Consider the following 26987-nt stretch of genomic DNA (forward strand, 5'->3'; position numbering starts at 1 on the left):
ATTTAAAAACTTTTACAAAATAGTAGTTTATGGAGCACAAGCAAAACGGAAGTGACGCGACAAATGTTGTCATTGGAATAAAACATATTAATTTAATGTTAGGGTTGCGAATAGCTATTTAACATTTGATTGTGCACTTTTATAATAATATGCGCAAATGTTAAATTACAAAATTGGGTAGATTCATAATTCTCATTACTAAATAAAGACACATCTAAAGGTGACAAAAAGCGTTTTCTATTTAACTTATTTACGAATTTTAATATAATGTAATAATAAGTGCGACACTTCGTCACGTTTTTCTATGACGTCACAGTGTGCTTTTTCAAACAACTTCCATAGTAACTTAACCCTTTCACGGACAGAGACCATGGATCATTGATGGTTCATAATAGGTAGTATGACACCTTGGAATCGGAACGTCCCTAGACGTTCTGTATTTGAAAGTGTTAATTTCGTGTTTTGACGTTTAGTAAAAAGTAACAGATTTGACTAGTTGGAAAATAGTCTTATTGCTTTTTTTTACAAATTGTTTCAATGTGGCCTTTTGAGACGTCCTGGCGGTCAAAAGTCAAAAATGAAAAAAATAAAAATCGTATAAAAAAAATACCTGGCGCCATGCAGACATAACCAATCTTATGCCCGTCTAAGAGATACCCCTCTTCACAATGGCATAAAAACGCCCCTGATTTTCTGCTCTCGCAGATCTGTGAGCAACGTGGTCGAGCTTCACTGCACATGTCCATGGGTATACAGGTGTTGGTGGCCTTGTCCCAGTACTGGTAGTACGGGCAGATGCAAACTGGACCCTCGCGCTCAGGGAAGCAAGTAGCATTGGAATGCGAAGGGCAAGTTTCGTTAGTGCACATTGTTTTCCCTGTAAAGAACGGCACAATAAAAAGTTCAGATGTTTAGGGCCATAGTAGCGGAGCAGTCGTTGACCAATCACAGCAAGCAGACGGAAACTGTTGCTTTATAGACCGCCGTGATTGGTTGATTCCTGCCAGTCGCGGCCCTAGCAAAATATTTAAGTGGTGCGTATCGATTAGTTTACGGCCACCAAAATATACGTAATTAAATCTTTTTAAAATGGCGTTTACGGGCACCCATTAAATGTGGGGTGTTTTATGTGGCCGCTAAGACGACCAAGTCACAGGGCAGATACGCCCAATCCAGTTACTCCCCTGTAGCTCCGGGGTTGCCAGCCAAGGCGGTCCCGTCTTGGCTGATTTTCTCATTACAATAAACACAGATCTAAAGGCGACAAAAAGGTTTCTTTTTTCTATTTATTTAACTAATTTATGAATTTTAAATGTAACAGTAAGTGCGACATTTCATCACGTTTTTCTATGACGTCATAGGTTGCGTTATCTTACTTTCATAGTAATTTCGTGTTTTGACGTTTAGTAAAGAGTAACTGATTTGACTAGGCATGTATTTAACGCGGCGACAAACTAATGTGATTTAGGGTTTTAAATATAATTAAAATGGGTAGCAAAAATAATTGGTTGGCAGCTACAGTGAAGTAGCCTTTTAAGCATAAAGTGGTGCTAATTCCTGTAAATACCATCTAATTTTATTTTAAGTTATATCTGTCATTTTCTTATCCGCCGAAAAGGAAAGGGACGGGTAATCGACAAGCATAAAATTTATGGAACACACGTCAATTTTAAGCACAAATCTAAACCAACCGTCTAAAAATTTTACGTCAGTCAATAACCCGACACATTAATTTACTCATTCTTCCTAAAATTAAGAGCTGTGAATCATCCGTCCCTTTCCTTTTCGACGGATATGAAAATGACGGATATAACTTAAAATAAAATTAGGCGGTGTCTCCAGGAATCGGGGCCAGTAGCAGCTTTATATTAAGTTATAAGCTTTATTTAAATTTAAATTAGCAGTGATTTTTTTGTGTGGCAACTAAATTTATTGTTAGGCGACAACTTGACAGCGGATAAAATGTAGAAAAAAGGCTTTTATAAATTATACAATGAGGTCGTTTATAAAATTAAATGGGGTGAGAAAAAAATATGCACATGGTCATATAAAACATACTATGTGCGACATTTTATGAGGTCTAAATAAAGCAAATACTGGCATGCAAAAAATAATATTGGTTGAATAAATAATAATAATACTTGTATGGCTACGGTTACCTATCTAGGTAAGTTTGATGTTTTTTCTGCCGAAAACAGAAAACTTTTTGACTATTTTCGTTTCGGGTTTTTTCACTTCGCCGAAATCACGTTTGCCTAAGTTTCGTTTGACTTAATAACAATTCGATATTTTTCGTTACTCCGACGTTTCATTTGTAGGAAAAACTATTTTCCGAAGTTAGGTTTGGCCGAAATACATTTTGTCCAAAATATCATGATGCCGATCATTCATTACACTACTGTTAATAAACCTTCAAATTCAGTGACCTTAAAAGGTCTTCACCGCCGCCTCTCGGCCCTTCGGGCCTCGATGGTCACAAGTAACCTAACCCACTTCGAAACCTATATCTACAGTGTCGGGGTGCCTGCCGCTTGTCATTGGCTAATAAAACCCGACACCACCCCCCGCGCCGCGGCCCGCACACTGCTAAGCGTGCGCGCTTGGCGCCGTTTTCATTAAATTTTGATTCACAAACAAAAATATTAGAAACCTAATACTTAATTACAGTACCCGTTTTATTTTTTTAGGTGCTTGCAAATCGCAGCCCAAAAGTGTATTTTTATATGGAAGCCTATATTTGCCAATAAAATATTTTTAATTCTCCTGTGTTAATATTAGTCGCCAAGACATTATTTACCTCCTCACCTATAATTTCATTGGCCCTGTTAAATATTTTTGCTACCAAAGTAGCAGCCATTATTGAGTTTTTGTAAATCCTTGCATTTCGAAGCTCATCTAATATAATTGTCGCAATAATATTTAATCGCTGCCAAGTAATTATTTGTAACAAAACAATTAGTCGCCCTTTAAGTTTTTAGTCGCCTCGAAAATAATAAGCCATTTGACTAGTTGGAAACGGTCTATTGTCAACTTGTGTAAGTTTTGAGTCTGATGTTTTTGTATTGTTACTTATTGTTTGTGGCGTCCTTTTATAACAAATAATTTATTACTTTTCTATAATAATAATAAAAACACTTTATTGCACACAAATTCACAAAACATTTACAGGACAAACTTATTCTAAGGTGGACAAAGGCGGACTTATCGCTATGAGCGATCTCTTCCAGACAACCTTCGGTAGAGGATATAGTACACTTGTATATGTTTTTTTCTATAGTAAGATATTTTTTTATCTTTTGAGATTTTCGTAAGCACAACAAAAACAAACGTGTGTTATACTTACAATTGGCACAGAAGTCACCTTCGTCGCTACCATCCTTGCAGTCATGCATACCATTGCACATATAGTCTGTAGGGACACACATCTTCATATCCTGACACATATAAGTCTTGTTATGAAACCATGGATCTTCACAGTTCTCCAACAAGGCTTCCAAGGAGGACTCGCGATCGTATTCTCCTGCAATAACATAACATATTTACATAACATAACATTGGCCCCGATTCCTGCAGACACCGCCTAATTTTATTTTAAGTTATATCCGTCATTTTCATATCCGTCGAAAAGGAAAGGGACGGATAATTCACAGCTCTTAATTTTAGGAAGAATGAGTAAATGAATGTGTCGGGTTATTGACTGATGTAAAATTTTTAGACGGTTGGTTTAGATTTGTGCTTAAAATTGACGTGTGTTCCATAAATTTTATGCTTGTCGATTACCCGTCCCTTTTCTTTTCGGCGGATAAGAAAATGACAGATATAACTTAAAATAAAATTAGATGGTATTTACAGGAATTAGCACCATTAACATGTTATATATATTTCGCAGTCGGATTGTATAATCCGCTGGCGCCGGCGGTTCAACGATTAGCTGTATTGAATGGCGCTAAGTAAAAAACCGCCGAAACGTATTCGTCGCCATACGTCATTCAAAACGTGTTAAATATGTCGGTACATAGTGAATTTAAGAACAATTTTCAAGTGCAATTAGAAAAAATATATTCTTCACAATATGTGGAACAGTGAAAAAACCTGATGTTTTATAATTTTAATCATGGTCACCCTACAATTTATGTAGTAGTACAATGCGGCTAAACGTGGATCGCTTTATTGGAGAACGTATCGCATTGACAATACGGCTAATCGTGGAACCGCCGCATTCTGTTTTTTAAAACAGCTAGCCGTAATGTAATACAGCGGATTATACAATCCGACTGCGACATATATATGCTCACCACTTATCACGTTAATCTAACAGAAAGCTCGGTGAGGTGTGGGTACTTAGTTCATCTTGCGATGGATGTACCTCTTCCTACCCCAAATTGGGACACAGTCGTGACCTTATGTTATGTTGTTGTTATTCTTTATTTTTTTTGAAGCCGTGGTAGCCAATTGGGTAGAATGCTTGCCTCTCACTTTGAGGTCGCAGGTCCGAATCCAGCACAGGCCTAAACCAATGATTGTCGAATTTGTTTTCGAATTCATGTTTGGATCAGAAATGATTATCACGTGCTCAGCGGTGAAGGAAAACATCGTGAAGAAACCCACATCCCCGAGAAATGCATTTTCGGAGGTATGTGACCTAACCTGTATTGTGCTGGTTTTCCCTTCGCGCGTTGGAAGGTCAGACAGGCAGTCGCGTCTGTAAAAAATCCGAACCTGTCAAATCTTCAAGTTAGGTTAGCAGACCTTGTTAAAAAACGGGATAATGCTAGGGAGATGATTTATATAATGTAACATAAGATCACGGTCAGAGGTACATCCATCGCATGGTGAACTAAGTACCCACATCTCGCCGAGCTTTCTGTTAGACCAACGTGATAGGTGGTGAGCCATTTCGCCGTTTATAATGGTCGAGCCAAGTATGTTAGAAAAAAACTGCACTTAAGATAAATTAATAACTCATTGGCGCAAGTCCGGTATCGGGTTCCCTGCTTGGTTCCCTGCGCTCTCCGTTTGTCAAGCAAACCAGTGTATCACAGGACCTCCGTGGTCTAGTGATTAGAGCGTTAGGCTCACGAGCTGGAGGTCCGGGTTCGATTCCCGATCGCGATGGGGACATTTTTGAAATCACTTTGTGAGGCTGTCACAAATCACTTTGTTTGGTAAGGTCTACACATGCTTGGATCACCTGATTGTCTGGAAAAATAAGATGATTCCGTACTTCGGATGGCACGTTAAGCCGTTGGTCCCGGCTCACATTGGGTCGAAAGTGCTATTGCAGGGACTTACGATTCAACTTTCGTTTATCACATATTTGATTATGCCAATAGATAGAGCTAATCAAACACAATAAATGTTATGTTAGGTCATTTTTTCCTAAAGTTTATACTTTGGCCAGAAAAAAACATTTTCTGTTTTTTTTGTATGAAACGTATCAAAGACAGTTAAATTTCTGCCAAGTCCATACCGATCCAGCCGCGAGACCTTATTTTCTGTAATCTTTGTCTAGTTGACTACTCAAATGCAAAATCAGCATCTGCCTAAAGTTGGAATTCTTTGAAAGAAATGGGTCAGAAAAAGACAAAAAATTCAACATTTCAAAATTCAGTTTTATGTTTTATTAATTTATTATAAGCTTAGTTCTATGTTAAATACTATACAGAAATACATTACAACACAAGTGACAAAGTTAAAATGAACAAAAAAATATTTTGAAGGTACCTACCCAGAACATATAATTAATGAATAACCTTTACTTATGTTTTTTCGTAATAAAATTTCTCAAAATTAATTAACCTCTATATATCACTATTGCTCGCCATAAATTGTGACAATACATTGTTACAACTCTTATTAATTGGTTACCTACATAAGTTTTAACAAAATAATAATATAATCTTAAGAGATACTTAAACAAAAATATACTACTTAACTTGTAAAAGACAAAAGATATTAAATACAAAAAAGTTAGCCATTATTTTAAAATACTATTCACTTCACTATCACTAGAACTATCTTCTAAATTACTTGTGTCTATAAATTCTATATCAGATTCAAGCGGATAATGCAGCAAAAGCTCTCTGGCTTCGGAAGAAAGAATCATTCCCTTTTGCTTTGTCATTCGAGGTCTAAGACTCGTTATCACTGGATCAGAAGACAATAGAAGATTATGCAAAATGTCTTCATTTGTCGCTGTCCTACTTATTTTTCTGGAATGGTTCTCTCTGTGTTTCCGGAAGTCTTTGTTACGAGCTTCTGCTGCTTCTTCAGATAGTTTTCCTATGGGCATAGCACCAAAAATGGATATAATTCAAAATTTTCTCAGTACTGTAAAAACACTGCAAAGATGTATGTGGAATTTTATCCATGGTATTACATGCCATCGAGCTATTGATCCATGGAGCAGATATAATTAAACATTTTGGTGCTATGCCCATAGGAAAACTATCTGAAGAAGCAGCAGAAGCTCGTAACAAAGACTTCCGGAAACACAGAGAGAACCATTCCAGAAAAATAAGTAGGACAGCGACAAATGAAGACAATTTGCATAATCTTCTATTGTCTTCTGATCCAGTGATAACGAGTCTTAGACCTCGAATGACAAAGCAAAAGGGAATGATTCTTTCTTCCGAAGCCAGAGAGCTTTTGCTGCATTATCCGCTTGAATCTGATATAGAATTTATAGACACAAGTAATTTAGAAGATAGTTCTAGTGATAGTGAAGTGAATAGTATTTTAAAATAATGGCTAACTTTTTTGTATTTAATATCTTTTGTCTTTTACAAGTTAAGTAGTATATTTTTGTTTAAGTATCTCTTAAGATTATATTATTATTTTGTTAAAACTTATGTAGGTAACCAATTAATAAGAGTTGTAACAATGTATTGTCACAATTTATGGCGAGCAATAGTGATATATAGAGGTTAATTAATTTTGAGAAATTTTATTACGAAAAAACATAAGTAAAGGTTATTCATTAATTATATGTTCTGGGTAGGTACCTTCAAAATATTTTTTTGTTCATTTTAACTTTGTCACTTGTGTTGTAATGTATTTCTGTATAGTATTTAACATAGAACTAAGCTTATAATAAATTAATAAAACATAAAACTGAATTTTGAAATGTTGAATTTTTTGTCTTTTTCTGACCCATTTCTTTCAAAGAATTCCAACTTTAGGCAGATGCTGATTTTGCATTTGAGTAGTCAACTAGACAAAGATTACAGAAAATAAGGTCTCGCGGCTGGATCGGTATGGACTTGGCAGAAATTTAACTGTCTTTGATACGTTTCATACAAAAAAAACAGAAAATGTTTTTTTCTGGCCAAAGTATAAACTTTAGGAAAAAATGACCTAACATAACATTTATTGTGTTTGATTAGCTCTATCTATTGGCATAATCAAATATGTGATAAACGAAAGTTGAATCGTAAGTCCCTGCAATAGCACTTTCGACCCAATGTGCGGCTATTAGCTGTTAAAAATACCTCTACCAACCCGCAGTGGAGCAGCGTGGTGGAGTATGCTCCATTCCCTTTCCTGTTAATTGATTTTGCCCAGCAGTGACTGCATGCCTACACAACAGTGTAGGCCGACAACTTGGAGCCATTTTTGATGGAAAAGTTTCAATAATTGTACATTGTTTTAAGTTTACGCGGTTATTATCATAATTAAAACACATAATAACGGGTTCTTACCGCGTTTAAAATAGGGATAAAAAATCTAATCCAATCTCATCAGTCATTCCGTGATCATGGCACTTGCAACAGTGTCGAAATATCGGGAGTCTCATATACCTATTTTAAACGCGGTAAGAACCCGATATTATGTGTTTTAATTATAATATTGTAGTAATGCTTACGGCATGTTTCAGGGGTTTCATCGCTGTTGTCCACGCAGTCGTAAGCGCCGTCGCAGGCCCACAGTTTTGAGATGCAGCGCTTGTCACTTACACATTTGAAGCCCATGCAATCCGACTGCATACAAATATAATCGTCTTTAGTATCTTAAATTAATGACAGGTTTAAAAGGCTACTAGGCCAGAGCCGTTAAACCCTTTCCAAAAAAAAATCATACAAACAACCTCGTTTCACACGTACACTACACAACATTATCAACACGCGCAACTGTGTGTTTGACGTCTGAGAGCTGCCAATTACAATACCAAAAAATTGTTGAAAAGATGCTTTTATAATAATCAGTTAATATTTATTTAATTACTACACAAATCACAAACAAGATGTTTTTAACAGATTCACAATAAACAGGCTATACAGGGTGTTAGTGACATCGTAAGGGGGATGATTCAGATCATGATCCTGAGTTAATATCACGTGGAATTTTCCGGCGCAAAATTCATGAAAATTCTAGTGTTATATAATTTTTTCTCAGTTGCATACTTTTAAAACTCCCATACATTCCATACTTTTTCTTTTTTTTTTACTTTGTTACTCCACCGACAAGAGCGCAGCTCTTAAATAGAGAGAGAGAGAATTTTAAAACCGTTTTTGTAGATGCGATGCGGAGTGGAGACATGAAACTATCGACAAATCACGTATGGAAGACAAGGAGACAGAATATCTCTATCGCACGCTGTAATTGAACCATTTCATACCGTCTTCACTCCACTTTAGTATTAACGCACCCTTAGTGATAAAAAAGGAATATTGCTATTCGACATTTCTCATTATATGCGCAAATGTCAAATTTCAATATTGCCTTTTAAATGAATTGCTTTAATGTGGCTTTCTTGGATAGGAGAGGTTAAAAGGCCACATTGAAGAAATTCATGTCAAGCAATATTGCTATTTGACATTTGTGTGGATTTTTTAGATGAATTGCTTCGATTTGGTCTTTTTAACCCCCCTGTAGTTAAATAATGGGTTTCGATTTTAAAAGCACAGGTCTTACAACTTTAACCCTTTTACAGACAGAGACCATGGGTCATTGATGGTTCATAATAGGTGGTATGACACCTTGGAATCGGAACGTCCGTAGACGTTTTGTCCTTGAAAGTGTTAAAAGGGTTAATCAACTTACATAGGGACGTTTAACCCCTGTACAATTTTTTTCATCGCTGCCATCCAGACAGTCTGTCTTGTTGTTGCACAGCCAAGTGAGCTTGATACACTTCTTCTTGTCTTCGCAGAGGAAGTGGTGGGTAGTGTTGCACAGCCCAGGATCCGGAGTCTGGTCGGCTGGGAGGGAAGACATTATTTGGTAAACCAGTCGGTAATATTTCATTTATTACCATTATAATTATGTAAAATTAACAATTCAAAACCTTACATGTCTTATGATTCAATTCATTCAGTGATAATATACAAAATATCTTTTTGTTGTCCTATGTACCTTTACAAAACCATTATACAGGATGTTAGTGAAATCGTAACTAATACTAAGGGGATGATTCAGATCATGATTCTGAGTTGATATCAGGTAGAATTTCTTGTCGGAAAAATCATGATATTTTTTATTTATTTTTTTGAATTATTTTCCATTACATACTTTTGTGACGGAAAATTCCACTTGATATCAACTCAGAATCATGATCTGAAACATTCCTCAAAGTTTTCGTTACGATGTCACAAACACCCTGTATACCTAGTCTATGTGAGTGGAAGATTGTTAATCAAACATACATACATAAACACGCCCGTAATCCCTAATGGGGTGGACAGAGTTACAAGTAATCAAAGATAACTCATCTCTTCCTCAATTTATACCTATACTACAGTTTATTTTGTAATGCTTATTTTTGTTTTTTTTTTTATGTTCTATTTTACATTGTAAGTAATATTAAGGCTAGTTTTTAATAAAAAAAATAACTGCTTCCCCAAGATTCAGGCATTGCGTACTTTGGGGACCTATGTACAACCCTGTAGGTAAATATTTTTAGAATATATTTCTAATTTTAAGTACTTAAACATATTTGTACTTACATCTTTTATTTTGTGCAATAAAGTTTATTATTAATAATAACTTGCAGTTCCTATTGCTAGTCGTATATTATTTAAATTAAGTATTTGAGTTGCAATCTCTGTTGATTAGTTTACAAGGAAAAAGGCTGTGATCAATAAATACTTATACTTTGCTCTTCCTGATAAGCTTTACCAGATAGCATATTTATCCTAATAAGTCCCAGTATCCCAGACAAAACAGTTAAACAATTAAGTTTCCTGTGGTTATTATTATTGTTGGCAAATTTTGCGTCAATCTTACAAGACTTGTATCCCATTGTCCACGGTTTCCCAAGATACAGACTCTCCTAGTTTGGGAGCCTCTGTTAATTTTTTAAAACTTATAACTATTGTTAACGCATTAGCTTATGCTGCTAGTGTACTTAATAAATAATAATAATAATAATAATATTGTACCCTACCTGAAACATATGCCTTCTTTCTTTTTTATATTATTTCTGATAATAAAATCATTTTGATTTTAAAAACATCATCATCAATTTAAGAGCCACGCTCTTGTCGGTGTAGCATTTTCTCTCCATGCTACATAACACATAACATACATAAATAGCTATATACGTCCCACTGCTGGGCACAGGCCTCCCCTCAATCAACCGGAGGGGGTATGGAGCATACTCCACCACGCTGCTCCACTGCGGGTTGGTGGAGGTGTTTTTACGGCTAATAGCCGGGACCAACGGCTTAACGTGCCCTCCGAAGCACGGAATCATCTTACTTTTTCGGACAATCAAGTGATTTTGAAAAATAAAAGAAAAAATACATATGGAGTTTGAATGTCAAAAGTACTTTAGACCTTAAGACCGAGTTAATTAGAAATAATACTTACTACATAGATTTTCATCGGAACCGTCCAAGCAATCAACCTTCCCGTCACAATACTGATGGTTGAAGATACAAGTCCCATCGCTGCAGTGGATTCTATTCTCCCCCAGACATTCTTGTTCGTAAACCTGCATGTAGTCTGCAAACTCCGCCGAACATAGCAGGATGGTAGACAGGAAGAATAAAATGTGAATGTTGGCCATTTCTCAAGCTGTAATAAAACAAAGTTTATTTCAATCAATCAATCAATCAATAATACTTTATTGCACAACAACATATATAAAGGACATAAACATACGAATAAAAAATAAGCACAATAGGCGGCCTTATTGCTAAACAGCAATTTCTGCCAGGCAACCTTAGGGTGAAAGAAGATTATTCATTGGAGCACGGGCTGGTGCAATGAACATAATGATACCAACATAACAAAAAAGAATAATAAATAATATATACTTATCTAAAGAAATAATATAAAAATATATGTATAAACATACACACATATATACACGCATACATACAAATAGCCTATACAATATAATACATATAAGGAGAATAAGAAAATCACTTCAAAACTTTTTATTTTATAAAGAATAAACCATCAATCCGCACTAAACATTTCGCCTCCTTCTTTTTGATGCGCACAGCGAAGGATTAGAACTGCCTGCCCTCAACTGTTTTTACAACTCATTATAATCTGGAAGTTTTCAAGGCTACAGTGAATAGGCGTTTGCTGGGTAAGCGTGACCACTCTACACCAGAGCTAGAGCATAATATTATTTTATTAAATATATATAGGTATAATTTACTGGAGAAACAAACCACCAATATTGAAGAGACTGACATGGGTGTGTTACATCCACGTAAGAAGGTACTTAGACAAACCCACAATACCTACACTAAAGGACAATTTACAGCCATATTTGGTAATTTCTAGAACAGATCTTATGAGGAACTATATGGTTATTTTTTATTCTATGATATTATCGACAGGTCAGGAGACTACCCTATATTAACCTATACCGCAAGCGGCGTGCGGCGTGTCACGTAAGAGCGCCACGGTGGCAGTGGCAGCTAACGGAGCGGTGGTTGAATCAAAATATGTTTAAAAAAATAAGAATTATAGTTTTCTCGCACATTATTGAACAATACTACTACTTAATTACTACGTGTCAAGCACATGGTTACATGGTGAATCACAGAAACAACACCTAATTGCCTTTCTTTGTTAAAACTTACCTTAGTTCAATTTAATGTGTCGCATTTGTGAAATTAGACTAAAATCAAATTAATTTACAATTAATTAAATTAATAAATCAACATAAAATTAAACGACTGCTTCGGCGGAGTCTCGGAGACTAGAAGAAAGAAAACGGTTGCAGGAGAAATAGAGAAACGTTTCAAAAAAACTACCCTCATTTGTCATTATTGTCTGCGTTTTATTAATGCTACTTATACAGATATCGGCATGATCTAATTAAACCTTGAGAAAAAGCTGCAACAACTAAACTCATGTTTTTCTTGAACATTGGTTGTGCCGACATACTTTAAGAGTGAGATAGAACATTGAAGATAAAAATGATCTATCTCTGTCTAAAAAAACACATAAACCTTTACAGGAGCCGGAAATAAAGCGCATATTGCAAAGTGGCTGTCTTCATTGACAGGTCAGAGTCCAACTTTCCTCATAGTTTTTAGAACTTTTCTTAGATAATAAAACATTTTTCACATTAGTTTTCCCGTTGCAGAACTCTCCGTGTTATCTTCCAATAACCAGTGAAAGTGTTCTGGTAATCATGGCATCACACGTCGCTAAATCCATGATGAAAGCGTCTCATGTTGGGACCACCATCAAATTCGGTAATTTTTACAGATTTTTCTCGATTTTATTATATTTTTTCTTATATTTTCTTAATTTTAATACATTGTGCTTTATCCTTTTCCCTATTTACGTTTGTATAAGCACATTTCTATTATAAATATTTTAATTATTTTCGATGTAAACTTTGGACTTTTTAGGTTGGCAGTGATACAATTAATTTTCCAACGAATGAAATAAGAATTTCATGTCTTCCTATATGAAACAGCTGTTGCTAGACGCTATAGCATTCTTAATAACAGTTAAGTAACTGTTACCACCATTTATTTATAAACATATGTTAACATATCCTAAAGTTACCTACTCAGATTTGTATTAGAATATATTAATCTGAAATATAAACAGATATAATTTGTTATCATTTGCCAACTAGGTACAGTTCACTGTCCAAAGGTTAAAGATCAACTATGTTTGTTATTGAAACCTTGAAATAAGTGAAGACTGTTGTAGCTTCATCAATAAATATAGGTACATCTTCTTTGCGTGTTAGGAAAATGTTACTCCAACTGAAATAAATACACAAAAGAAGTAAAGCAGCTTTTATTATTAATAAGACATATCATCAAAGCAAACTTTGGCTGTGTTTCATTCAAGATTTATTAAAGAAATATCTTTAAAAAGGAAGGTTGTCATTTTGCTTAACCTTTTGAGCTCCAATTTTCACAAACGGTTCACAATTTTTATTATAAAAATGAATAATGTCTTGTAAAAATTGTGATTTGTATTTTTAGGTTAAGAAAAAAGCAATAGTAACGTCAAACCTACCTAATATTTCTAGTCATAAAAAAAAATGGTCACATATCATCATCCAAGTTTAGTTCAACAGAATATTGTTCATGGAATATTCTAAAGGATGGAATATTCAAAAGTTCAACAGAATATTGTTCAGAGAATATTCAAAAGGATGCAATTTTGCTGTATAAATAAACTGAAGTATGTTCTACTGTCTGTTTGTTTGATCTAACAGAATTTAGTTCATCTTGTGATGGATGTACACCCCAATTGGGATATAGTCGGTTACAGTAATCGGTTGGTTTATATTTTCGGTATGGTCAATTAATGTCTTTCTGGATAAAACTTTGGGCTATTTACCTGGATAGAAACTAGCTTGCCTATTGTAAGGTTTTGTTACCAAAAATCTGTTCCGAATGTGATTTTTCAAAAGGACACTTACATAGGGTTCACCATAGTATAAGAACACCAGGTATGCTCAGAGCATTTCAAGGTTGGCGCAACTGACGTCATCCCACCCTGCGTTGCCATAATGTAAAATATAAATTACCCACCACCATTGTTTTTATATTTACATTGCAAAGAAATTTTGATCTTTTAGTAAAAGTTTTATATATGTGACAAGTAATAGTAATTAAATGCATTAGTCAGAAATTTATTGTTTCTTGGCCGGCACTTTACATTTTCACGAAAAATGTATGAAAAATACAGTTTTTTTAATTCGAATAAAACCGAAGATATTGACCCTACAGCTTTGGTGTCATAGTAATAAATGCTCAGACGGATAAGATCTAACGGAAAATGGCAAAATTATTTTTTGGACAGCACTTTGACTTCTGGGCCGAAATCCGACGATCTCCTTTCAATAATAAAATTTACGTCCGAATGATGAGAAAATGGGAATATTGGAGATACCAATTTAATGGTAACACAGTGGTAACACTTACGCCATCAAAGGGCTAGCAATGGCGGCTAGTCATAGAATTAAGCATACCTGGTTTTCTTATACCATAGTGTTCACTATAAGACAGCAAGAAAGACTTTGTGCCTATAACCATTATTATTATAGACACGGCCCGGCGCGCGCTGAGCGTGGGCGCGGCCCTGCACCAGAAGAAGACCCTCCCAGACCGCACCGGCAAGAATGTCGTGCTGGTGGACGGGGTCCGCACGCCCTTCCTCGTCTCCTTCACCGACTACCAGAAGATGATGCCCCATGAGCTCGCCAGGCACTCACTGCTGTAAGTCTTACACATAACCAGCGATCAGGATAGGTCCTCCCATTTGGGGTCAATAACCCTGAGTGTTGTGGTTAATATGGATATGACCTCGAGATTTTTGAGATCGCGAGAAAAAAAATCGGACTTATTATTTACTTTTTTCTTGATTAAAATTCATAAATAAGTTTAATAGAAAAAAGAAAATGTTTTTCGTTAGTTTTAGATCTGTCTTTATTTAGTAATCAAAGTTTCATAATTTATCTTGAACCGAGTACACGACCCAATTTGCCCTAATGTTTACTATTTATTTGTACTTTGTGTAAGTTAAAAAAAAAATCGTTTATTACCTCCACAACATAATAGTAATAAGTTACATTTTGACTTATTTAACATATGTTTGTGGAGGCTGGAGCGTAAACTAGGTTACCCTGTACTATAGGCTCCAGGCCTCCACCTCCAGAATAAATATGGATACTAGGGAGTATATTTCTGCATAGTAAGAAGAAGAAGTAGAAGATGTTTTTATTGTAAGTTATGTTAATACGTGTTTTGTTTTATATTTGTTACTGTGGTGTCATTATATAATAAACATTATTTCTTTCTTTAAATATACCTAATCATCGTACTTTGTCCCATATTGCTACATTGCCAACAAGTTGGTATTTTTATCAATTAAAATACAACACAATCAATGCTACATTGTTATCTGATATTTTAATCTTCTTTTATATTCAAAGTTCAATCATGCTGATTCCTGTACAGTCATGAGTAATATCATGTACCCACTTTAGAACCCTGTCGCACTATCACAGTTGACATTTAATGAGACTTACGGTTTGACTTGTCAAAAAAGTTAATGTGACATGGTATCAAAGTGTATACATATTAGTACTCGTGACCGTACACACCATTTAATTTTATTCTAAGTCATACCTGTCATTTTCTTATCCGCCGAAAAGGAAAGGGACGGGTAATCGACAGGCAAAATTTATGGAACACACGTCAATTTTAGGCAAAATGTTTTTATTAAGTTGACAGAATTAAGTTGACATCACACGTCAAACGGGTTGCATATGAACGAGATGTATGTTTTATTCGACCGGGTCATTCATTTTAATATTAACGCGGCATCATAGCCGGTGGGACCGAGATATGCACAAATCGATCACATTATAAGGCAAGGATCATCCACCAACGGGTTCCGTGGTCCAGTGGTTGAGCCTTGTGCTCACGATCCGGAGGTCCCGGGTTCGAATCATATCACAAAAATCACTTTGTGATCCCTAGTTTGGTTAGGAAATTGCAGGCTGTTCACCTGAATGTCCGAAAGTAAGATGATCCGTGCTTTGGAAGCCACGTTAAGCCGTTGGTCCCGGTTACTACTTACTGTACTTACACGTAATCGTTACATGAGTCACGTCAGGGGCCTTTGGCGGCTCAATACTAACCCTGACACCAGGGTTGATGAGGTGGGTCATCCACCTCACAACCCACACGATTGAAGAAGATGACCCAACAATGCAATGTAGCAATGTAGAGCCAGTAGCGATTTGCCCTGCCCGTGTAACTTTGCCTGAAGTGACATTAACTACTTGGCTGAAAAAAAAATCTTAATTACATTACCTCTTCCACAGCGGCCTCCTCCAGAAGACGGGCATAGACAAGGAGCTGATCGACTACATAGTCTACGGGACGGTCATCCAAGAAGTCAAAACTTCCAACATCGGCCGCGAGGCGGCGCTGGCGGCTGGCTTCAGCGATCACACTCCTGCGCATACCGTCACCATGGCCTGTATCTCTTCGAACCAGGCGATCACCACAGGTAAGAATTTTTTCCGATATTTCTTTTGGAAGCTTATTATATATTTTTATCGCCATAATATGTGCATTCTTACTGTATAACTTCATATCAAATCAAATCAATTTATTTGCGAGAACACATAGAATACAATAAAGGTGGTAAAATAATTTAAATAACAATGTTGTGATGTGTTCGGCCTGCATGCAGGCGTACAAATATACATAAGAAAATAAAAAATAAAGAAATGGTACATTGAAAGAAAATTATTGAAAATATACTTATTATTAAAAAATATTTACTCTGGGAAGTATCAGTTTATCTGTACGTCGAGTCGTGCGCATGAAGCGATCATTATTGGCTTAATTTGTAATGTTATGGGACTAGCACCTGAAATTACCGATAAATAAATAAATAAATTTGAATGATGTGGTGCCATCTGTTGCATACGGGCGGAACTAGCTAATCAACTAGTTGGGTCCGCTACATTATAACACTCACGTCCTACTTCTCTTCCAGGCGTGGGTATGATAGCAGCAGGTGCCTACGACATCATAGTCGCTGGCGGCGTGGAGTTCATGTCAGACGTGCCCATCCGGCACTCGAGGAAGATGCGGTCCTTGCTGCTCAAGCTGAACCGCGCCAAGACGCCACAACAACGGCTCGCACTGTTGGCCACCTTCCGCCCAGACTTCCTCGCGCCTGAAGTAAGCTTTTTTCTTATTTTTAACGAGGCTTTGTTTGCATGAGGAGGAGCTCGGTGGCGCAGTGGTAAACGCGCTCGGTCTGCGATTGTTGAAGTTAAGCAACTTCGGCAAAGGCCGGTCATAGGATGGGTGACCACAAAAAACAAAGTTTTCATCTCGAGCTCCTCCTGCATTAGCAGTCGTTAATAGCCACCAATCCGCACTGGGCACGCGTGGTGGTATAAGGCCCGATCTCCCTATCCATCCATAGGGAAGGCCCGTGCCCCAGCAGTGGGGACGTTAATGGGCTGGCGATGACATGCGCGAATGTCAAATTACAATATTGCTTTTTTGGATGAATTTATTTTATTTACTCCCCTGATCGCGGTACGTATATGTTTAAGAAACTACCCTCTTTGTACAGTTGCCAGCAGTAGCTGAGTTCTCGTCGGGCGAGACTATGGGCCACAGCGCGGACCGGCTCGCCGCCGCCTTCGGGGCCTCGCGCCAGGAGCAAGACGACTACGCGCTGCGCTCGCACAAGAACGCTGCGGACGCGCAGCAGAAGGGATACTTCACTGATCTTATCCCTGTCAAAGGTTAGGATTTTTTTTTATTTTTTGCGGCTTTGGTTACAAGACCATTGGCCGAAAAGTGGAACATAAATAACATGAAACATGACATGATTCATTTATTCAATTTAAAAGTAAAATGCTGAAACTTATCCACACCACTAATAATTTTATGTAATTTTATAATTTTATGTACTTAACCACCTATCTCTAAGTTTTATTGCGATAGTTTTAGTTTTCGTTTGATTTTTTCATACCATTTAAACGTTGTTGTGTTGTATTAGACGATTTATGTTTTTTCTTTTTTAAATTTTATTTTCAATTATTGTTCTTTTTAAGCTAACTTTAGTTTATACTTTTTATTATCAGTGTTGTGTGCGTCTATAATTGGCAGGCATACCGGAACTTTTCCTATGTGTATTTTATATTGTGTGTTTGTGTATGTACTGCTGTTGATGTACCATAATAAATAAATAAATAAACATGAAAATAACAAAATTGAGTATCCTAAACTTAAGAAAATTACAGATCAACTTAAATTAAGCTATATTAGGATTTATTTCCAAAACCATAGACAATTGCTTCTATGCCTTTCTGGGAGCAAATAAAAAACATAGAACACTTTCAGCTGCTTGTCTCCACGGGCATGTCGTAAAAACCGACAGAGGGATTGTGTCCTCCACATGATGGACTAATGTTATGGGCGATAGGCTGATCCCTTATCACCATAAGGTTCATCATATCCTGCTTACGTCATCGTATCAACAGTGGCTGCATGTTGTCTTTGATTACTTGTGGCTCTGTCCACTCCATTAGGGATTAGGTACCTCGGGAACTCAGAATCATGGTCTGAACCATCCCGCTCAGTATTCGTTACGGTGCCACTAACAACCATACCTACTTGTATGGCTACCTGTATTAAACACACGCCTATTTCCTGCCGGGGTAAGTAGAGGCTATGGATTTTTCATTTCAATTGTAATTCCAGTGGAAGGCAAGGATGGCGTGGTGGACAAGGACAACGGTATTCGCGTGTCGCAGCCCGAGCAGCTCGCCAAGCTGAAGCCGGCCTTCATCAAACCCCACGGCACCGTTACTGCTGCCAACGCTTCATTCTTGGTAAGACCACGCCCCGGAAATTCTAAGCGATAAGGCCGCCATTTGCCATGTAGTTAAAGAGTCTTTTGTAGTTATTAAAACTTCGATAACTGTGTAAACTTCGATATCGCGTTTCACGACCGCTTGAAGACTGCATTATTGAATGTGGCGCCATCTGTTGCACGTGGGCGGAACTATCTGGCCAACTAGTTGGGTCCGCCACACTTTTTATTTTGGTGCAATAAAGTGTATTTGTACAAAAACGTGATTACCGTCTACCGCCTAACGCGTAAGTGAGAACGAGACAGACTGCGCGCTCCCTCTTACTCCTTAGCGGCCATTAAGACGGGGGGGGGTGAAGACGGCGTGCGATACGAATTGGCGCAGTTACGGTTCTATACGTAGTGTGCCGGCCTCCGTGGTTCAGTGGTCTCACGATCCGGAAGCCCCGGGTTCGAATCCCGGTGGGGGCACATCACATAAATCACTTTGTGATCCCTAGTTTGGTTAGGACATTTCAGGCTGATCACCTGATTGTCCGAAAGTAAGATCCGTGCTTCGGAAGGCACTTTAAGCCGTTGGTCCTTGGGTCCATCAACCCGCAGTAGAACAGGAGATGGAGTATGCTCCATACCCCCTCCGGTTGATTGAAGGGAGGCCTGTGCCCAGCAGTGGGACTATATAGGCTGTTTATTTTTTCATCTAATCACTATTGTAATAGTGTATCTTTCTGGACAGACTGACGGCGCTTCAGCTTGTCTGGTGATGTCGGAGGCGAAGGCCAAGGAGCTGGGCTTCAAGCCGAAGGCGTATCTGCGTGACTTCACATACGTCGCTCAGGTTAGTACTCACGATCATTTGATGCTTTTATTGTAATCACGGTATAAGAAAACCAGGTATGCTCAATCCTATGACAAGCCGCAATGGCGGAAGAAGTACGTCATCAAAAGGCTAGCAATGGCTAGCCTTTTGATGACGTAAGCCGTCCATTAATCATGCGAAGCTCGAGAGGGTGGGAGGGGTCCATGAAAAAATCACGAAATATCATAAGGGTTGTAGTAATATATCACGAGTATTTATTTTTTCGGCAAACGCGCGACACTGAACCGAAAAGCGGCGTTTCGTGGGTACTAAAAATACACGTGATATAGGATGGGGGGGGGGTAGTCTTGAACCTCACCATTTATCACCAAGGGGGAGGGGGGGGGGGGGTAAAAAAACATCACTTGAATATTGCCCGGAAAATATCGCTTTTAGCGATAAGGCCGCCTTTGTATAAGTGTTCTTGTAAATGTCTTGTGAATGTGTGTGCAATAACGTATTTTATTAATTATATTATTATAATTATGTACGTTCCTCCCCAGGACCCCGTGGACCAGCTGCTGCTGGGCCCGGCGTACGGCATCCCCAAGATCCTGGACAAAGCCGGGCTCAAGATGAGCGACATCGACACCTGGGAGATACACGAGGCCTTCGCTGTACGTAACCACCAGCCAGTTTTTATTTCTTCTTCACCAACCTTTACTATCCACAATACACCAGGACAGCAGACCAGGGAGGCTAAAAAGGCCACATTGAATCAACTCATTTTAAAAAAGCAAAATATAGAATGATGATACAACATAATACAATACACAATTCTTTATTGTACAGAATGATTACCCGAATGTCCGCAAGTAAGATAATCCGTGCTTCAGAAGGCACTAAGGAATGCAATCCCAACTCGAGATCGCAAATTCGAAATCCCGCGGGATTCGAAATATCAATCCCTCAGTTCATAAAAAATGTAAAGTTAGAATTGCTGAAAACAATGAAAACTGCTTGTTTGTGATAGTGAGGTTAATTAAAACAAAATATTTTTTGAAAAACTTTAAATACAATTCTCTCAAAATTTTACATTGCCATGTATTAACCCTTCAGAATTATTTGATTCGCTTTTTTTTGAAAGAAAACAAAAACCTTTATCCTTCAATATTACTAACCATATTATAATTATCTTTCGAAATCAGCATAATCAAAACAAAAAGTATAACTCGAGGAGATTCGCCCAATCCCGTCAATCTCGAATTTGATCTCGTCATATGGGATTGATCTCGAAAAATTTGTACGAGATTCGCGGGATCCCGATATCGGGATTGCATTCACTAAAAAGCACCTCAGACGACGCCCTGAGCCGAGGTTCGCGCCCAACTGGGCACCCTCAGGCCTGTTGTCTTAAACGTTGTACCGGGTGAGAGCCTTCAGCGCTCCCCATTTGTCCGGTCAAGTAATTAATGCCACCTGTGGCAAATCTACAATAAGTAAAAAAAAAGCTAGAAGGCAGGTTAAGAAGTTGGTCTCGGCTACTACTTACTGATGTAAGTACACGGTCGAACCCGTCCGGTAGATAATAAGTATTGTCAAATATGTTGTGTAATGCTGTTGGTTTTCTCAATAAATAAAAACAATTGCAGGGCCAAATCCTCGCTAACCTGAAAGCTCTGGACTCCGACTGGTTCGCCCAGACTTACTTGAAGCGCCAAGGAAAGGTAAGTTGGAAGTGATTGCACGCTATAAACGAAATAAATGCTGTCTTTGGTTGAGATTCCCAAAATTATCACCAAGGTCTTTGGACGTACGCAAGGAGTGGAATACTAAAAATCAGGTATGCTCAATCCTACGAAAAGCCGTCATTGCTAGCAGTTTGATGAATAAGAATAAAATAAATTTATTGCCAGTAACAATTTACATTCGCTATATGAACTAGGTAATAATGAATATTGCGAATACGGGCAAAAGGAAATGGCTCAGCTTGTGCTGCGATGGAGCCATGCTATGGCGCCATCCAGCGCTGGTTTTCAGTCATTTCCTCTTCCTGGGATATTGTGCGGAAGTAATTGTCAACGAGGGCTAGAGGATATTAAATAGAATTATACAGTAGCTTTAGGTAGAAACAATCAAATAAAATTATAAGTAAGTACTCTTGAGTGTGTGTGTGTGTATGCGTATGTGTGTGTGTGCGCGCGCGTGTGTAAGCGTGCTTGTTGGGTTAGATTGTGTTTGAATGAATGTATATGTCAGAAGTAAACTATTTTAACAGTAATATAATAATGACGTAAGTGTTACATGAGTGTTACCATTAGATTGGTATCTCCAACATTCCAAGGACGTAAACTACATTATTGAAAGTTAAGCGAATTGCTGTTAGCCAGCACTCAATACTGTCACTTGACACGTGTATAAAAATCATTAAAACTGTAAGTATTTTTTTTACTAAAAGTTCAAAATTGCCTTGCAAAGTAAATTAAAAAACATTACTCGTGGGTATTTTTTTTAATGGCAACGGAGGGTGGGATGACGTCAGCGCGGCTAACCTTGAAATGTTAGCTGTCACTTGAGCATACCTGGGGCCTGTTTAATAAAACTTACAATTGTAAATTACAACTACAATTTGATGTTCATTGCGTAGCTAATATGAAACTGCAAAATATTCGTGATCACACACTCCGCAATGTACATCAAATTGACATTGTAATTTACAATTGTAAGTTTTATTAAACAGCCCCCTGGTTTTGTTGCACCATAGGTGTTCCCTTCAACTTATAACTTGAGTACCTTCAAGGGAACACCTGGGTAAGCTCGTTACACCTCTAAGGCAGAATGATGTCAAGAGGAAAACCATTTGATTAGCCCGAGGTAATCTATAATTCCCGGGGTAATCTATAATTGGCTTTCTTGTTACTTAAAATATTATATCACTATTATGTATACTATATAAGCTGTTGATTACCTGAACAATGTAGGTAATTACTACGCTACGCACTATTCGTACTGATATGTACCTCCATCTCTCTCTCTCTCTCTATTTAAGAGCTGCGCTCTTGTCGGTGGAGTAACCGCCATTCCTCTCTTCTTCCCGCCAAAACCTTCACCTCCCGATACGACACGACCTGCACCTTCTCTTTAGAAGGAAAAATTGAAGGGAAGAGAGGAAGGGGTAGACCTAGGATAACATTTATGCACCTCCATATTACGTGCGAACTGTTGTGTTTTTTGTGAATGCCCTCTTCTTTTTGTTTTCTTACTTTGTATCAAAGTGGCTGCCAAAAATCCCATTTTTTCTTTTGACTTATTTACGAAATAAGTTTATTTAAATTGTGTTTTTATCGTTTCACTGGTGCTAATTCCTGTAAATACCAACTAATTTTATTTTAAGTTATATCTGTCATTTTCTTATCCGCCGAAAAGGAAAGGGACGAGTAATCGACAAGCATAAAATTTATGGAACACACGTCAATTTTAAGCACAAATCTAAACCAACCGTCTAAAAATTACCTAATTAATAAAAAATATTATAATCTGCAGGAGTTTTTAGAATCGAAATAATTATTTTGATCCACAAATTCATTTAATTAAGTTAAAATGCTCTTTGTTATCATGTCTGATGCTGTTGTTGTATTTTATATTATTTTATATTGTATGATTGAGTTACTTCTATTTTTTATTTCTATTTTTTTTTGATATATCAAAGAAAGAAAATTTGCAGTGCCCCGACGGGGTGTCATGTTGTAAGTGCTAAATAATTAATTTAAGAACCTTTGTACACATGATTGCACCAATAAAGAATTAAAGAATTTTACATCCGTCAATAACCCGACACAGTTAAGTAGACAGCACGTCAAACGGATTGCATACCAGCGACGTACCTTTTGATTCGCCCGGGTTATTCATTCATTTACTCATTCTTCCTAAAATTAAGAGCTGTGAATCATCCGTCCCTTTCCTTTTCGACGGATATGAAAATGACGGATATAACTTAAAATAAAATTAGGTGGTGTCTGCAGGAATCGGGGCCATTGAGTGTCAAGTAGCCTATTACAACGCATGCGCGCTCACCGTTTATATTTTGTTTACATTAAGTTAGTTTATAAGTAACTAAAAACTTAGATATCATTTGCTAACATGCGTTGTATTTTTTTTTTTTTTAGTTTCCCCCGAGGGTTAAGTCCACCCTCGAGAGGAGTATATTCTAGACTTAATAGCATCGAACACAGAGTTGTAAATTGCATGCCTTAATTTAAACTAATTTAGAGGTTATTGCCTAACAAAATGTTGTGAACTTTCGGGGACTCCGCTATTGGATACGGAGACCCTTCCAGTTTACAACAACTTAATAAGATACTTAAACATATGCCATACACTAGAGTATTATTAATTAAAAATTTTAAAATCTAGAATATCTAAAACAAAATAATAATTAATATATAAGTTCAATCAAATATATTATTAGTTACAAACATAAAGACAAGAATGTATTTACAGGTGGGTTCCCCGGACATGGCCAAGTGGAACGCCTGGGGCGGCTCGCTCTCTATCGGACATCCCTTCGCCGCTACCGGGGTAAGTTTAACAACATAACAGAAATCATATGCTCACTACTTTATGGGGTAGTCAGAGGTAACATCCATCGTAAGATGAGTACCCACACCTCACCGAGCTCCGTGGTCTAACGGCCTCCGTGGTCCAGTGGTTGAGCGTTGGGCTCACGATCCGGAGGTCTTGGGTTCGATTCCCGGTGGGGACATATAACAAAAATTACTTTGTGGTCCCTAGTTTGGTTAGGACATTACAGGCTGATCACCTGATTGTCCGAAAGTAAGACGATCCGTGCTTCGGAAGGCACGTTAAGCCGTTGGTCCCGGTTACTACTTACTGATGTAAGTAGTAAGTACGTAGTCGTTATATGAGTCATGTCAGGGGGCCTTTGGCGGCTCAATAGTAACCCTGACACCAGGGTCGAGGTTGGTAATTCACCTCACAACCCACACGATAGAAGAAGACCGAGCTTTATGTTCGACCATCGTGGTAGCCGAGTCGTATCGCGGTCTATAATGGTCGAGCCAACTGTGTTAGTGAAAACTGCACTTAAGATAAATTAAATGAACTAAGTACCCACAACTTACCGAGCTTCTGTTAGACTAACATTACAATTTTATACGTACTATTTTTTTTTTGTTCCATGGACCGCAGTCATCTAAAAAAGCAATATTGCTATTTTAATTATTTTTTTTGTTTGCATTGCGCAAATGTCAAATAACAATATTGCTTCTTTAGATGAATTTCTTCGATGTGGCCTTTTTAACCCCCTTTGCACGTCAAAGGTATCCAAATAGCGCTTAGAACGTCCTTGTGAAATTCCAGGTCCGCCTGGCCATGCACACGGCCAACCGCCTGGTGCGTGAGGACGGCCAGATCGGGCTGATCTCGGCCTGCGCCGCCGGCGGGCAGGGCGTCGCCATGCTGCTGGAGCGACACCCCGACGCCACGCCCAACTAGGCGCCTCATGTACAGTCATGAGCAATATAATGTACCCACTTTAGGACTCTTCCGCACTAACATATTAGACATTTAATGAGACTTACAGTTCAATTTGTCAAAAAAGTTAATGTGACATGGTACCAAAGTGTATATATATTAATGCTCGTGACCGTAACCCGCCGCGAAAGAATTAAGTAGTTGATTCGCTCGTGTTGTGACACTTCTCATCAGAAAAATCGAAAGACCTTGTAAGTTTTAAAGAGGTATCATATTGTTTCTATTTCACAAAGATTATTATCAGAAAAATCACAATTGATATCACGGTGTTTCCAGGATTTGTGCCCGGTTAATGGCAATAGGCTCGCGGCCGATTGGCATGGGACTTAAACATGGCTGGCGAGTGGGTGTACTATACACTTCTGCGTACCCCTTTGGGGATACAGGCGCGATGCAATGTTGTTTTCAGAAAAATATTAAATATGAGTATTAAAAAGAAAGGATATTTTTCAATGAACGATCTAAATTCAAATATCTCGTGTTTTGTTGAGCAAAAATTCTGAATGTTTCGATTTTTTTGATGAGAAGTTTAAGTGTATATGAGCGTTGAATGGAAGTGTTAACCTGATTTGTATTGTGTATAAATATCACGGAATGAAACTAAAATAATCCTTTCAGACAACGTCATTGAGCAGAATATCCATATGAAAGTGTGTTCCGTTTGAGGCAAATCTACAATAAGTCTCTTCCATTTTTAAATTCCAACACAAACTGGTTAACATACTTCCAATCGACAATGTTATAACTGAAAACTGGCCAAAATTATACTGTAATCTGGCGTTAGTTTCCATTTGCTTCGACCTAAGATGTTATTTAACCCTGCTATAGTAAAAAGAATGTATTTTTGTATAACTTTTTGAAATTATACCAATTAAACACCACAATCGGTCGACTGTGTTATGTTATTAATTCGAAAATTGACGATTGATGTGGTTATAGTGGTAATGATTAGATTATTTATTCAATCCCTGTAAATGGAATTAGGATAAGATTGATTCATTTAATTACACGCATCTTAGATGTAAGGGAATCATTATTGTATGTATACTTGAAAATAAATTGTATTTATAAAAAACATGGCTTTTTGTTTCATACCGTAGCACAGCAAAAAACAAAAACCAACTAGTTTTATAACACGTTGATGTATAAATACCTTGTTTTTGATAATTGCTTCTCCTCTTAGATTTACACCCGGGACACTTCATAATAAAACACAGTATGCTCAAAAGTGACAGCTAAAATTTCAAGATTAGCCCAGCTGACGTCACCCCACCCTGCGTTGCCATTTCGCAAAAAATAAATTACCAACGACCAATGTTTTTATATTTACGTTGCAAGAAAATTTTAATTAAGTAGGTACGTTAGTCTGGAATACGCTTCATTTACAGCAATAAAATTTAATTAAAACACATAATAACGGGTTCTTACCGCGTTTAAATCAGGGATATGAGACTCCCGATATTTCGACACTGTTTCAAGTGCCATGATCACGGAATGACTGATGAGATTGAAGTGGAGTAGGTAGATCCATAATTTTCTACGGGCAGACATATCTGTCTACCCTCTTTCTTTGCCGCTTGTTTATGTATTTGATATCGGAATGTTCTGAACCATCTGACCTTGCACTGAACTTTCTACGACAAACCGCACTCACGTGATCATGGCACTTGCAAGTGTCGAAATATCGGGAGTCTCATATCCCTGATTTAAAGTAAGAACCCGTTATTATGTGTTTTAATTATCATAATAACCGCGTAAACCTAAAACAATAAATAAAATTTAAGTCCTTGGGTTTCAGATACCAGTATGTTCGTGTGATGCTCAGAAGGGATTTTGAACACAAAAC

At 37.5% G+C, this 26987-nt stretch overlaps 2 protein-coding genes across 2 annotated transcripts in view; one reads left to right on the top strand and one right to left on the bottom strand.

Annotated features, from left to right (window-relative positions):
• Nucleotides 1-12170, bottom strand: part of LOC126376460 (putative vitellogenin receptor) — a 66024-nt gene extending 53854 nt beyond the window's left edge. The window contains exons 1-6 of the mRNA XM_050023831.1: nt 12042-12170; nt 10810-11016; nt 9043-9200; nt 7865-7979; nt 3344-3520; nt 611-877 (exon numbers count right to left, since the gene is read on the bottom strand). Coding sequence (XP_049879788.1) covers nt 611-877; nt 3344-3520; nt 7865-7979; nt 9043-9200; nt 10810-11008 — 916 coding nt within the window. The 5' untranslated portion in view covers nt 11009-11016; nt 12042-12170. The remainder of the gene's footprint in view (nt 1-610; nt 878-3343; nt 3521-7864; nt 7980-9042; nt 9201-10809; nt 11017-12041) is intronic.
• A 270-nt stretch (nt 12171-12440) lies between these two features.
• Nucleotides 12441-25167, top strand: LOC126376578 (trifunctional enzyme subunit beta, mitochondrial). Its single transcript, XM_050024063.1, has 12 exons — nt 12441-12469; nt 12551-12662; nt 14483-14654; nt 16268-16455; nt 16951-17138; nt 17542-17716; nt 18678-18808; nt 19526-19627; nt 20152-20265; nt 21241-21315; nt 24089-24166; nt 24968-25167. The coding sequence occupies exons 2-12, from the start codon at nt 12599-12601 to the stop codon at nt 25100-25102; spliced, it is 1422 nt and encodes a 473-aa protein (XP_049880020.1). The 5' UTR covers nt 12441-12469; nt 12551-12598; the 3' UTR covers nt 25103-25167.
• The last annotated feature ends 1820 nt before the right edge of the window (nt 25168-26987 follow it).

Source organism: Pectinophora gossypiella, chromosome 21 (assembly GCF_024362695.1).
Source record: "Pectinophora gossypiella chromosome 21, ilPecGoss1.1, whole genome shotgun sequence".
NCBI lineage: Eukaryota > Metazoa > Arthropoda > Insecta > Lepidoptera > Gelechiidae > Pectinophora > Pectinophora gossypiella.

Bases quoted from the DNA above. Each gene is read 5' to 3' on its own strand.
- LOC126376578 (XM_050024063.1), top strand. From the start codon at position 12,599: ATGGCATCACACGTCGCTAAATCCATGATGAAAGCGTCTCATGTTGGG. The intron at 16,456-16,950 runs GTAAGAATTTTT...CTTCTCTTCCAG, and splicing joins GAACCAGGCGATCACCACAG to GCGTGGGTATGATAGCAGCA. The intron at 18,809-19,525 runs GTAAGACCACGC...CTTTCTGGACAG, and splicing joins CTGCCAACGCTTCATTCTTG to ACTGACGGCGCTTCAGCTTG.